Source organism: Vombatus ursinus, unplaced genomic scaffold (genome assembly GCF_900497805.2).
Source record: "Vombatus ursinus unplaced genomic scaffold, bare-nosed wombat genome assembly UNPS02004573.1, whole genome shotgun sequence".
Classification (NCBI taxonomy): Eukaryota; Metazoa; Chordata; class Mammalia; order Diprotodontia; family Vombatidae; genus Vombatus; species Vombatus ursinus.
In genome coordinates, this window is record NW_020944351.1 from 63,615 (window position 1) to 78,781 (window position 15,167).

Genomic DNA, 15,167 nt, shown 5'->3' on the forward strand with positions numbered 1-15,167 from the left:
CTTGTTGAATTAAGCTGAATTGAAATGAGGAGAACTTGGGGAAAAGGAACCCCATGAGGACCCTTGAGCAGGGCATCTGAACCTTTGTTGGGTCCTGGGTCCCTTTGGTTGGTGATGCCTACTGATGGGCCCCTTCTCAGAATCGTGTTTACAAATGTATAAAGTTCAAAAGGAAACCAATGACATTAAAATGTAGTTAGCAAATCTTAAAAAAAAAAAATAAAGGTCATTGATACCCACTTAAGAACTCTAGCCCTAAAGCTTTAGCTATCTTGCCATATGAAAATTGTATCAGTACTGCTTACAAATAGCAGATTGAAAATATGCTTGAGGTTCACCTTTTTATTCCTTCCCCTGCTTACATAACTCTGGTAGAAATGCTGATGAATTGTAACCTGGACAAATGTTATTCAGTCCAATAAAACAATTAATGTTAACTCACGCTTATATAACACCTTAAAATTTATTATTCATTATGTTTCCTCCCAAATCCTTCCCTCTTCTTAACTTTTCTATTACTGTTGAGGGCACGCCTAACTTCCCAGTCACCTGGGTCTGCTTCCTAAGTGTCATGGCTTACCTCATGTATCCAATATGTCCCTAGTCCTGTTTTCTACCTTCACAACATGTCTGGAATACTCTCTGTCCTCTGCCACTGCCCCCACCCTGGTGTAGGTCCTCATCACCTCTCACTTGGAATGTTGCCAGTGGGACTGCCTGCCTCAAGTCCCTCCCCATTCTAGCCCATCCTGCTCTTGGGTGCCAGAGTGATCTCCCTAAAGCACAGGTCTGACAATATTACCTCCCCTGCTTAATAAATTCCAGGCAGAACTCCCAAACCTTCCATTGGATCCTTTCTACCTTTCCAGTCTCCTTACGCTTTATGTACGTTATGTTCCAGTGACACTGGCCCCCTTGCTGTTTCTTAGAAATGAAACTCCACCTTCTAGCACTGTGCCATTTTCCAGGCTGAGTCCCATGCCCAGAATGTTCTCCCTTCTTACCTCTGCCTACCTATTTTTCTGGCTTCCTTCAGAACTTAGCTCAAATCCCATCTTCTGAAGAACTTTTTCAGTTTTCTGTGCTCCAAGTGACATTTCCCCTCAGATGACTTTTCATTTATGCTCGTTCTCTTGTTTGAACAGGTGTGTGTATGTTGTTTCCCCCAATAGAATATGAGCTTCTTGAGGGCAGGGACCCTGCTTTTGCCTTTCTTTGTATGGCCATTGCTTAGGACATAGCTGGCATCTAGTAAGCACTGAATAAGTGCTTATTGACTGAAGGCTTACAGTCTTTTGAATCTTAACTCCCACAATTCTTGCTGTGTGATTGAGGGCAAGTTCTTTCACTTCTCTGAGCCTCAGTTTCCCTGCTTATGAAATGGGGACAGTGGTTCTCCTACCAATTATTATACCAGGTAGTTGAGGGAAATTACTTAATAATATTGGCACTGTGAAGTTTGCAATTATGATCCTACTCATTTAACATTGGAGGTTCAGGGTCTCTGAGTAATCAGAGTGAGGCTGACTGCTTTGGTCCTATTCAGGACTTCATTTTACTCATCAGCTTTTCTTCCCAAAGGAGATCTGAAACATTTAAATAGCTGTGGAGTCTCTCCCTGCTTTACTTGCCTTCTCTTTTGATCATCCTTGTGCCTAACCCAGTTTGGATCAGGACAGTTTTTATTCTAGAAGGACAGAGGACTGAAAGAGGAGGGGACTTTCTAGCCCTCCCAGAAAGCAAGTGAAATCAAAATATCTTTTCTTTAATCTCAGCTTGCTCAATGCTAGAATTTCTCACTGCAAACTTGATAATTTCATGCTCCTTTTTTTTTAAATCAAAGGCTAAATTTTGTAGTAAGGTGAATGAAGTTGTTAAACCATGCTTAGGGGAATAGGATAGGGGTTGGACGTGTGGTTTCACTGGACTAGAGAATTCCTGGCTACCCAGAATTCCCCCTACCAATGTAAGTTGGCACCTTAGAGTGCTGCCTAGAGCAGTGGAGTCAGACTCAAATAGAAAAGGGGCAGCTGAACTGAACAGCACGATCCCTATGTACCATATATTAACATAGAAAACCACAATTTATATTTTTATTTATTTTGGTAACTGTTTAGTTAATTTTAATCTGGTTCTGCGTGCCGGGGGAACCTCTGACCTAGAGCATGATGACATGGCCAAGATGTATCCAAGGCGGGGGGGATTTGAACCCAGGTCTTCCTGCCTCTGGGGCTAAGTTCTCTATCCATTACACCACACAGGTGCTCCCTTAAAAAAGGTTTGTTAAATTCTGCATTCAGTCATATTCTCCTTAAATATAAGTGAAGTAATAGTGAGAACTTGCCTCTGAGGTATTGTAGTTTGGAAAGGGCACTGGCTTTGGAGTCAGATGATCTGGCTTGGAACTGAGCTCTAAATCCTCTGATTTCATCATCACAATCTTATAGGTGAGGAAACTGAGGCTCAGAGAAATGACTTGCCCAGCCTCCCAAAGCTGAGAGTCACATCTCGGCCTCTTGACTCTGTGTCATTTCTTTCCACTGCATCATGCTGGCACTCTGAATGAATGAAGTTGCCACGTTATGAAGCGACAGAGCATTGGGATGTCCTTCAGAATTGCCTGCTCTTGTACTTGGAAGTCTCTTTTTGTGATGTGTGAAAGTTTGTATATACTCTCCTGTATCTTTCCTGTTTCTGATTCATTACACTGGCCTGTTTCTGAAAAGCAATGCCCATGTGTAATTGCAGGCAGTAAGCACTACCTCCCAGAGAAACTGAGTACCAGGTGTTTTTCTTTAGGACAGAGGCATCTGCCCTTTTATCATGGAAAAAATCACCTGGTCAGTGTCTCAATATACATCCCTTTACCGGGTTAATCCCGCTACTTATGACTGAACCTGAAATTCCAGGGTTGCTTGTCCAGACTGAAACTTCCTCCATAATCTAGCCACTACCATCATGCCTGCTCTTTTGGGACTCATTAAATGGGCCATATCCTGCCTTCAAGTCATAGGTGATTAGCCTTTAATCTAAATGAAGAAAATACTCAATTACCTTAGACAAGTGAATACTGATATAACAGAGATGGTTTAATAGCAAGGAGTTTCTGAGCCCAGTCTTGTGTTGCTTGGTTACAGAGTGAAGAGAAGTCTAAGAATGCTGCTGTTGACGAGGACGCCGCCCATGAGGGAGATGAAGGACGTTTCGAAACAGCGGACGCCGCTCATGAGGGAGATGAAGGACGTTTCGAAACAGCGGACCCACCAGGTATGCTTCCATTTACCAGTTAGCTCCTGTAGTAATCATTTAGGATGCTGGGGAATAATTGTAATCATAGGAATCCCAACTCCTGTTTGAGAAGTGCTTTAAGGATTGCAAAGCACTTTTCCCTGCAAAAGTCCTGTGAGGTAATTGGTAGCAGAGGTGTCACTATCTCCCATTTTACAGATGAAGAAACTGAAGCTCACTGAGTTTGAAGTGATTTTATAAGTTAGAGCAAGTTGATAGGATTTTACTGTATATGTTTTTACTTCATAGGATTTTACCATATAAAGCTTCTCATGACTGATAGGACATGAAACTAATCTTTGTATGTAGGTTTGGCAAATTGAGTACATCCTACCCAGAGGACAAAGGGAGTTGTTATATAAAGACTGGCCCCTTTTCATGTTCTTTCTCTGTGATCCCAAACCAGTTCACCACAGAAGTATTCAGGGTCTGAGATCTCATGAAAAAAAGCAGGAGTTCTTTGCCTTCTGTGTCCTGGATCCCTTTAGCAGTCTAGTGAAGCCCTTTTCAGAATTATGGTTTATTAAAAATTTATAACCGAAAGAAATGTGAGATTTCATTCAGAGGTTAGTGAAAAGATACAATTTTTGCCCCTGAAGTTCATGGATCCCTTGAAATCTACAGATGCCTTGGGTGTCTGTGGGCCCCATGTTAAGAGCCCTTGGTATGAAGGGATGTAGTCGAATTCAGTCTTTTCCCACATTCCATGCAGAAGGGAGAAAATGGACAGGTCTATCAGAGGCGTCTTTTGGGAGGTGGGATCAGAAAGACAATGATCATAATTGGCACCCATCACATTTTGGTTCTTGAGGGCAGTTTATAGTAACCCTCTTCTGCCCAGTGTACTGCCACATACCTAGAGCGGTTACATCAATATTTGATGAGAGGCCTGCCCTGAGGCAGTACTGCTGCCCCTAAGCATAGCTCCAGCTTCCTTATTTTACCTCTCATCTAATAAGGTATTGGATAGATCCATAGTGTTTTATTATAGTTGATATTGAAACTCAGATGATATGTTGTTCATCTTTTTTTCCTTCACAGCCACTGTCACTGAGATTGACTCGTCTGAGAATGACAAGACCTCAGAAGGGCTTAGTGCTGAGACGTTTCCTAAACTGGCTTATACAGAACAAGCTGAAGCTGCAGCCCAAGATGAGGTTGAAGGACTCGTCACCGATGGTGATGAGATGGCCACAGAGCCAGAAAATAGAGATTGTTTGCCTGTGACTCTGGCAACAGACCCTAGGTTAGTCACCTTTATAAAATACAGCTTTTTGGGGAGATGGGATGAGATGCTTTCCATGTAATTATTAATAAATTCACTTCTTTGAATTTATTTTTAAAAAGCTGGGGGTGGGGTAGGGAGGAGGCAAGGGAGGGGGGGAGATGGGACACTTGACAGTGGTAAAGCAAGTGATGCTTATCGGGAGTTTCCTGCAAAGACTTCAGCTGCCACAGGCAGTGGGAATGGCTGAGAGTTCATAGCAACAATACTTTGTAGTTCTCTGAAGACATAGTTCTGAAAGCTCTGGATTTTGAGCAGTTCTTTGCTCAAATATCCTTCTATGGAAGCTTCTGTTTGGGATAGAGTCTTCGCTTCTTTTCCTGCCTTTCGAAACAGGGAAAGCATAACTTCCCTTTGCTTCCTGCTCTCCTTAGTCAGAGGGAAATACTCTCTCTCTGCCTTAGATCACCAGGGTCTAACGTAGCTGTTAAAGTCACCTTTACAATGTATTAACTGACCATTTGTTGTAAAAGTTTTTTTTTCCTATTTGTAGTTAGAGTTAGACTAGTTAGTTTGCTCTGATCACTCTGATTTAAGAATATCTAATTAACAATAGTTCAATAGAATACAATTATATATGCCTGTTACTCTAGACAGATGAAACAGGCGGTAGTCTACTTACCCCTTCACCAGACTGAGTGAACGCCCACTGAGGCTGTGGGAATTGGAATCTATAGCCCTCATAGGCCCAGAACCTTCATCCCCCACCCCTGGCACACCCTCTGGAACCAGCTACTGAGGGATCTCCACACACCACAGAAATCTCTGCCTGTTTCCTTCACTACAGAAGTCGGAGCTCCACAGGTCCAGCCACAACCCATGTTCCCTCTTACTCCATCCCCATTCCTTTGACAAGCTGGAGTTTGTCCTCATTCCCACTCCTCTTCCCTGCCACAACCCTTACAGTCCTCATACAAGTCAGTGTTAGGACTTTGGCAAGGGAGAGATCTCTTTCTGGCATCCCTAATTAAATTCTAGGATGCTTTTTCCTATAGAAACCATGTTATAAAGGATCCAGTTTCATTATGGGTTAAAAGGGCATTTGGGTATTGGCCTGGAAATCAACCTTCCCCTTTATAATATTAATGGGAATAATCCATTGCATTGTTCCTGCTGTTTGTCAGTAGAGGACCATCTATAATCACACCATACATTCATATTTTTATATTGTCACCTTGAGAGTGCTTAATGAAAGTTAATCAGAGGGCAAAGGTTTTTCTCAAATAAAATATTGATATTTGACTAGGCAAGCCATTTAATTAAAACATCTTTCTCTAGGCTTTCTGCCAAAGACATGATTACTCCAAACTTACAAACTATGGATGCTGGTGAAACTGACAACTCCTCAAACCTGAATGGAAAATCTAGTACATGGACTTGCAAGGAGATCATTGAGCTTGGAATTCATGCCAAATCCATCAAATTTAATTCCAGTAACACTCCTTCCGAAAGCTGTACTCAGAACTCAAGTGATGCTGCTACGTTTGTTCCAGGTCCCAAGTTAGACTTTGAGGAAGACGCAGTGATGAATTCCATGGCTTCATCCGAAGGGAGCAATTCAGGTAACACAGAGGCTTCTTTTTATAGGGATGACTTTTTATAAGTCAGTTGCTTCATTCAAATGTAATTGCTCGCTTTGTTTTAATGATGATGATAGCTTATATTTGTATTGGGTCATCTTCACAAAAGTTGACCTCAGTCCTGGTGTTGAGGGAACCCCAGGTTCTCAAAGACTATGCCTGTGCGGCACAAGCTCTGACAGGGCCTACCAAGCTGGGGAGGTGTCAAGGGTGGGCCTTGCAATGGACTTAGCGTCTGTCTTTCCAAGGACCAATCCAGCTAAGATCAGAGAGAGGCTGATAACCAGATTTGTCATGGGGTGATTGTCTTTTCAGCCACAGTAACTTCCAAAGGAAATATGCCAAGTTGTGGCGAAACAATGATCTCCATTAGTAGAGTGATGAATCAGTCAGTGATCTTTGAAGTAGAGCACTTTTATTTACATTGTCTCGTTTGGTTCCCATGGCAACTCTATGAGATAGTGATTATTATAATGAGGAAACCGAGGTCCAGAGAGTTTAAGTTATTTGCCAATGGTCCCACGGGAAATGAGTGGCAGAGCTGGGAATAGAACCTAGGACTCTGGCTTCTGTCAGTACTCTTTCTACCCCAGCTGGCTTCTGCATTGTAAATGAGCACAGAACAATAATTGTGAAATGTTTGCTTTAATTCATTCAGGTCGTTATTCCTAGGGGTTTGTGGGAATATCTTGATTTCTCTTCTATAAATAGACTGAAAACATTTGTTAAACATTAAAATACACAATGCAAAAGAATTATGGTTAAAATGTGCCTTTGAGGTATCCTTTTTTAAAGCAACATCTCTGTGAATGTATAGTTAAGAAATTGAAGTTCAAAAGAAAGGCTTTCTAACAAACAGAACCAAGGAGCTTTCTCTTTGCTGAAAGAAAACAAGGATAATAGACAGTTAATTTGCTTGGTCTTTGGAAAGTGTTTGGGCTCTTACTTGTAAGTTTGTACACAGTGGAATAGGAGATTGAGGCCTTTATGGCCCATAGCCTCCTAAAGGAGGCTCCATTAACGATAGAAACTTTCCTTCCAGCGTCTTGTTAAACGTTCTTGTTAAAACACAAGTTCCTGGTGCTTGTGGAATAGCAGTGATGCTATTTTTTAAAAGGAGATTGCTCACTCTGTATATTTTGGTGCTTCTCCACTTCCTTCCCTACCCAGGTGCACTCTTAGCAACTCCTTGGCCCCATTTTCAGCCTGTGCCTTGCAGCCCTTTAATAACTGTCAGAAGAATCTTCCATAAGCATCACCAGAAGGCTGGGTATCAGCTACCTTCTGCTTGAACTCCTCCCAATCATGAGAAAAATAGCAATTGCATTTTAAAAACAAATATACCAGATCCTGACTGTACAGACCACTATTCACAGTAGAGCAAAATCCTATTACAAATGTATCCCATAATTGGTGTTTAGAAGACCCAAAATTAGGAAGAACAAGGTAATAGGTCAGTCACAAAGGTTGAATGTTTGAAGTATGCAGTCAGTCAAATGATAGCAGTGCTATGGTGGGGCTTAAAAAGCTGTGAAAAGTTGTGGCAGTATTATAGGTGGTATGTTTATATAAGGGAAGGCTCCCATGGGTTCCAAGGGTCATTAATTCCTGATAGACCTTTTGTCTGTCTGTCTGTCTTTCTTTCCTTCTTTCTTTCTTTCTTTCTTTCTTTCTTTTGTGAGGCAGTCAGGGTTAAGTGACTTGCTCAGGGTGACACAGCTAGTAAGTGTCAAGTGTCTGAGGCCGGATTTGAACTTGGGGCCTCCTGACTCCAGAATTGGTGTTCTATCCACTGTGCCACCTAACTGCCCCCCAGTAGACCTTTAAAGCAGCAGTTTTTAACCTGTGGCCCATGGACTTAGATGGGTCCATGAATAGATTTTAAGGGGATTCATGAACTTGGATAAGGAAAAAAATAGCATCCTTATTTTCACTAAACTCTAACTGAAATTTGGCATTTCCTTCAATTAGTTGAGAACCTGATTCTGAGAAGGGGTCCATTGGCTTCACCAGCCTGACTGCCAAAAGGCTCTTTAACACCCAAAAAGATTAAGAACCCCTGCCCCTCACCTTCTAAGGAAGAGGAGGAGTCCTGTAACTAGGTTCTTTGTACTCAGTACCTGGGCTGCACCAGCACTGTAATAATGAGGCTTTTTATGGGCTGCCAATACTCAAATAAAAAGGGAGGACTTTTACACCAGGTTGACTATTATCATTTAGTCTTTCAAGAAGGCTTCTTTATTGGAGCTATTAATGGGGCTGTGTACCCAGTGAATCTTAATATATTCATTTAGGCCAATAAAAAGTGAATATCTGAAAAATTCTAGTCTTAGCACATCTTAGTGTTGGAAGTGACCTGAGGGCTCATACAGTCCATCACCCTGTTGGGTGCATTAATCCTTTTGACAGTATCCTAATAGGGAGGCAGTATGGTATAGTGGAAAGAGAGCCAGCCTCAGAGCCAGAAAGACCTGGGTTCAAGTGCCGTCCCTGACTTCCACTGGCTGTGGGTCCCATGTCAATTCACTTAACGTCTTGATTTTCCAGGCAGCTCTCTAGGATTAGAAGTTGCAGAAAATATGGTAGAAGGAGTCTCATCTAGGAATTCCCAATACCAATGAAATCACAGGTCTGCTCCCTGTCCCCTAAGGTAATATCCCCAACACAACATCATCCCACTTCTGCTTGAAGGAAAGAAGAAAACAAGCATTTAAGTACCTACCATGTGCTAGGCACTGTATCTCATTTAATCCTCACAACCTTGGCGGGTAGGTGCTATTATCTCCATTTTACAGATGAGGAAACTGAGGCAAGCTGAGGTTAGGTGATTCACCCAGAGTCACACATCTTTTAAGTGTCTGAAGTCAGGTTTGAACTCATGTCTTCTGACTCCAGGCCCTGATCTTTATCCACCTTACCATCTAGCTGCCTCTAAATGCCTCCAGTGATAGGAAACTCTGTACCCACAAAAGCATCCCATTTTATTTTTGGACAGTTTTAATTGTTAGGAGTTTCTTATGTCAAAGTAAAACTTCCCATCTATTGTTTGCAATCTCCTCTCTGGGGCCAAGAAGAAATTTTCACCTTTCTCTAGGTGAAAATCTTTCAAGTACCTAAAACATCCCTCCTGTCCCTCTTAAGTCTACTCTTCCCCCAGGCTAAACATCCCTACTTTCTTCAGCTGACCCAATTTGGGTGGCATGGTCCCTGGTGCCTTCAACATCCTGTTTGCGCTCCCCAGAGTAATTTTGATTTTCTTTCTTGGGGGTATTGCTTTGGCATCGGAGAGGCTGGGGGGAGGGGGTTGCAAAGGATGAGGATAAGGAGAAGGGGTTTTTGTAGTACTGAAGTGATAAAGAGCTAAGCAGTGAGTGAAATGCTATGTAACTGGAATCCTCTGTACTCAGTCTTTCCTCTCACTGTTTTCTCTTTGGCCAGATTTCTAAACACTCCGATCCTGGAAGTCACTGGATTCCATCTAAAGATCTTTCTTCAGGACGCTGCTTCTTGCCTTTACGCCAGTTCAACCATGTTAAAATCAAACTCCCAAGAGAGGGGATGCTTCTCCACCTGCACCTTGAGGACTTTCAGGGAGTTATCTAGGTCCTTCTTTGTTACAATGTGACGGGATTTCCTGGCAAAGTGTTACTTCTGTTTCCTTTAATAATTTCATTTAAGCTGTCTCTTGCTTGTTGCTTGTTTTATTTTTCCTTTGACGTATGCAAAGTGGTGAGGAAGCATCCAAACTGACTTACAAACCGACTGGTAAACATTTTATTTTAGAAGGAAAGAATTTGCTTCCAGCCTATTTAAAACCCCTAAATAACATTCATCCCTTTACTGTTAGACTCTCAAAGATTCAGTATTAGGAAAGAGCTTACTAGATCTCTCAGATGACCCAAGACTGCTCTCAGGAGCATTGTCACGTTGTGTTTAATGCAGACATTTTGGTGGTTTCATAGTTCTGCATATTGTATTTTACCATAATTTATATACCTTTACTTTCAGGAAAATAGTTTAAATTGCAGTCTGTACACACACACACACACTCACTCACTCACTTACACACTCACACATTCACACACTCTCTACTACATTCTGAAATATGAGGCCTGGGGAAATTTTTGTCCTAGTGTGGTTACAGTTTGTCATGGTTTTTTAACTTTTTCCTTTCAGATTGCATATTTATGTCTTTACGGACATGTAAGTGTTATTTTCACATATGTAAAACAGTATCATGGCCATTGCCTTGTGGCATTGGCTTGCTGATTCACAATGGTCTTAGAGTATCTTTTTTTTTCTTATGTATGTGCTATATTCGCTTACCTATTAAAGGCTGCAGTAAGTGCTATTTAACCAAAATTTTCCTGCCTTTTTATGGCAGGAAGGGATGAATCGCGTCCTTTGAAATAGCTGCGAAGAAATTCATCAATAGTCTTAAGCCCATGTAATACATACACACATGCATATATTCACCACGACCATCACCACCACCACCACACACACACACACACACACACACACACACACACACATACACATAATGGATAAGTGGTTTATGAAAATTGCTTCATCAAATCCTACTTAAACCATTGCCTGATACTTGAGTATGAATTAATCAGCCTGCTAATTAATTTTTTATTGTTGAATCACCAGTTTTTTGAGGCAGAACTGTGTTCCTCTCTCAAACCCATTCTGGAATGAGGAGGAGGACTCTTATCCTTCCTAGACCTTTGCCATTCAGAGTTCAGAGGAATTGTTGGAGGTGAGAACAGTGCCTTAGATCAGACAGTTATACTTTTGTATGCTAGCTCTTTCATTCTGGCAGAGACAATCATTGGAAGAAAAAAGATGCAGGTTTTCTTTCTGCACATAGGTTATTTGTTGAAAAGCTGTGACAGCTGTATGTATATATGTTCACTCTATTTTACAGATGGACATTCGTTATTTTAACAGTTAACATAGTTATTCTGCAAGAATAGTACCACTTCTTAACAAAGTTACAACCAAATACGTCAGCAAGATTCAATAAATTAGACTCAAATTTCCTGGGTCTATAATTGTTATGTTTTAAATATTGGATATTTACCTTCCCTATTTCCACGCCTCTTCCCCATCCTTTCCTGTGCAAAATACAGTTAAAACAGCTGCATTGTAGTTCTCTTTAGTTTGTGTCTCACATTCATAGGATATAGAATTGGAAAGGGACTTTATAGGTCATCCATCCTCATTTTATAGAGGAGGGAAATAAGGCCAAGAAGGGCTAGAAACTCACCCAGAGTCATATAAGTCAGAAATAACAGAGCCAGAATTTGAAATCTCGGTCTTCTGATTCACATTCCATGCTCCAACTGCATCATTTTCAGTCATACACAATAAAACTTTGCATAGAACTACACATCCGAGATATTTAGAAAATCCCTTTGGAAACTTAGTTTTGTTTGAAATTGGATTCTTGATCAAGTATACATTTGACCAGCTGGTCTCTGAAGCCCCTCCTGGCCCCTGGATTCTGTGATTTTCTTTCTGCTGTCCTAATGCTTTTACTGCTTTTCCCAGTTCAGCTCTAGACTTTTTCTCATAACTGTCAAGTGCAGTCATTTGGTTATTTTTTTTTCATTTGGTTATTTTTACTACATGCTCTTCTCTAGGGGAGGGAGGAGTCCACAGAGGAAAAGAAAAGATGAATTTGCCTTAAAAGCTTGATTCTTTGTTTTTAATCTTTTATTATGCTTAAGATCCAAAGTACCCCAAATATATCTTTAGTGCGACATTATAGGGATAGGATACTTCCTGCAGTTCCCTTCAGAGTGCTATAGAAATTTGAGTTACTGCTATCCAAATTTAGTGATTTGTTGACGAAGTAATGACGTTCATTGTCCCTTCTGCATAACGCAAACATTTATTTGGAATAAAAGGCATGTTGATCTACAGGGAGGTCACTAATTTGGAAGGCCCTTCAAACTTGTAACATGTCCAAAAACAAACTCTGTTTTTTCCTTCTAAACTGACTCCCTAACTCATCCATTCCACTTGATTATACCACCATTATACAGTTGTCCCAGCTCAGAAACTTTCCCTCTTTCAGTGCTACCTTAACTTGTCAGCCAGTCTCCCTTTGAGGTTGTTGGATTAGGATCTTCATGAGTGGAAGCACAAAGAACTGAACCTGGCAATCTTAGTGGGTTTAGTAACCATGAGCGATGCCCATGTGTCAGTATGTTAGACTTAATGTTGTTCAGATGATTTATTGATGCACTTTGTTTTGACACAGAAATCACTTCCCAAGATCTAGTCTCATACCCCAGAGGAACTTCCTTTAAAAAAAGACAAGAAGTGGGAGACTGTGAATGTACAATATTTTGTAGGGTGTCTCAACAATCTTAATGCACATTTAAGCTATCAAAAGTTAATAGCTTAAATACAATTATCTGTACTGTCTGATTTGTCAGATTTGCTTAATTTTTGAAAAAATTGGTTATAAAGTGGTATGAGTAGTAGAGGAGTATATCCAGAAATGACTGATATATGCATACATAAAATAAAAGGCATCAGGAAAATTATAAGTAGATATATGAGAACTGAATTTTAGCAGAGGCTTTTAATCAGGTGGTTTTTGTTGTTCATTACTATGCTAATTGTTTTCTTAATGTTGAGCCATCCTTGCATTCCTGATATGAATCCATCTGGGTCATATTGAATTTTTTTCTGTAATATTTTTCCTGGGCAGCTAGGTGGTGCAGTGAATTGAGCACCTACCTGCTCTTTACCTGGAGTCGGGAAGACCAGAGTTCAAATCCAATCTCAGACACTTAGCTGTGTGACCCTGGGCAAGTTGCTTAAACCTGTTTTTTCTCAGTTTCCTATCTGTAAAATGAGCTGGAGAAGGAAATGGCAAACCACTCCCATATCGTTGCCAAGAAAACCCCAAATGGAGTCACAGAGTCAAACACGACTGAAATAACTAAACAACAACATTTTTCCTAGAATTTTATTTAAAATATTTACATCACAGTTTATTAGTTATATAGTATGATCTATATCTCTCTCCTTCCATCATTTGGGCATTAATACTATATTTGTCTCAAAAAATGAGTTTGGCAGAGTACTTATTTTTTAGTTATTAAGACTATTTTAGCATAATTATTTTAAATACTTTGTAGAATTCACTTGTTAATCCATCTGGACCAAGGTTTCTTCTCCCTCTCCTCTCCACCCATCTTTGGTAATTAATTTATGACTTGTTAATTTCCCCATACCAAGAATAATAGCTTATCTTTATATAGAGCTTTAAGGTTTACAAAGTGCTTTACAAATATTATTAAATAATTTTCTCTTCACAACAATCCTGTGAGGTAGGTGCTATCCCCATTTTATAGATGAGGAAACTGAGGCACACAGGTTAAGTTGATTTGCTAAGAGTCACACAGCAAAGCAGTATCTGAGGCAGGATTGAAATTCACGTCTTCTTGACTCCAAGTCCTGCACTCTAATCCACTGTGCCACCTAGCCACCTATGAATGAAATCAAAGCTCTAGTTTCTATTCCTGTTTTTTTTGTAGTACTTTCTGATAATTGTTTTTATTTCTTCTGTTGTGAATTCATCTTTTTCCTTTTTCACTTTGGTAATTTGATTTTCCTTTTTTTTTAATCCAGTTAGCTAAAACATTATTGCTTTTGTGCATCTTCTCAAAAAACAGCTCTTAGCATTGTTCATTTCTACAATTTTTGTTTTCCATTTTATCAGATCCTCTAATTGTCAGATTTTAGGGACTTATTTTAGTTTTTATTTTCTTGTTTTTCAATTGCATGCTCAGTTTAATAATCTTCCTCCCTTCTTCTAGTTTGTTAACTGTGAAACATCTTTATTACTCTAATGATATAACTTTACTTCTGAGAACTGGTTTACCTTCATTCCCTAAATTTTACAATATTGTATTATTGTTCTCTTTTACATGGTTCCTGATTGTTTCTATGATTTGTTCTTTATCCCACTCATTATTCAGGAAGTTTTAACTTATTCTCCTTTTAGGTCTGTACTTTTTACTTGTATTCCCTATGTTAAATATTGAATTGTGTTATGGACTACAAAACATGTTCATTATTTCTGCCTCTTTTTTTTTTCTTTACAATTTCTCTGTGTCCTATTACATGGTTTGTCTTTATAAAGGTAGCATGTGATGCTGAGAAATAGGTATATTCATTAATACTTCCATTCAGAAGATGCCATAAGTCTTTGAAATCTTAAATTTTCCAACAGTGTTCAGTTCTACATTTTCCTCCTTTTAAAATTTTTGTTAGACTTATGCAGCTCTGAGAGTAACAATTACATATTCTACAGTTATTGTTACTATCTGTGTCTTTTGAAGTTTGGTTAGCTTTTCCTTTATGAATTTAGATGCTATGCCATTCGAGGCATATAAGTTTAATAATGATATTGTTTTATTATCTATGGTACTTTTATGTACGATGTAATTTCCATGTCTCTCTCTTGATAGTATGAATTTTTACTTTTGCTTTGATGACAAAATTGCAACTCCTATTCTTTTAGAATCAGCTGAAACAGGAAACTCTTTTCTAGTCTCATATTTTTATTCTTTATGTGTTTCTTGTGTGAAGCAATTTTTTTTGGTAGTAGCTTTCCAAAACTCAGTTCACTTCTGTGGGAGCCAGATAGGCCACAAGGGTTCAAGAGGAGAACCTGAGTCTGTGACACCTCTGGAAGCAGGGCTGTACTAAGGACACCTGGAACAGGGATAAAGGAAGGGATAGGAGAGAAGATGAGATTTGGTGGGAAGGTCTGCCCTTCCCTTTGGCCTCTTCTGCTCTTGAGACACTTTGGTCAGCCATTTGGCACCGGGAAAGAGATGCAGCCATCAAACTGGAGTTTTGGGGATCGGATTTCTGGGGTTGCTGGTGGCGTAGGCCATAGGCCACATCTCTGCCTGCAGTGACCAGAGACATTTCACAGGAGACATAGGCCTGGAACAGAGATGCAAGCTGCCTACCAATAT

General features: G+C 40.0%; 1 protein-coding gene across 1 annotated transcript in view; it reads left to right on the forward strand.

The window, feature by feature from the left end:
* LOC114024747 (ensconsin-like) overlaps positions 1–10,515 on the forward strand; it is a 59,042-nt gene extending 48,527 nt beyond the window's left edge. Inside the window, exons 14-17 of the mRNA XM_027837890.1 lie at positions 3,138–3,267; positions 4,330–4,534; positions 5,852–6,135; positions 9,592–10,515. Of these exons, the coding sequence (XP_027693691.1) occupies positions 3,138–3,267; positions 4,330–4,534; positions 5,852–6,135; positions 9,592–9,599 (627 nt within the window). The 3' untranslated portion in view covers positions 9,600–10,515. The remainder of the gene's footprint in view (positions 1–3,137; positions 3,268–4,329; positions 4,535–5,851; positions 6,136–9,591) is intronic.
* Positions 10,516–15,167: the final 4,652 nt, after the last annotated feature.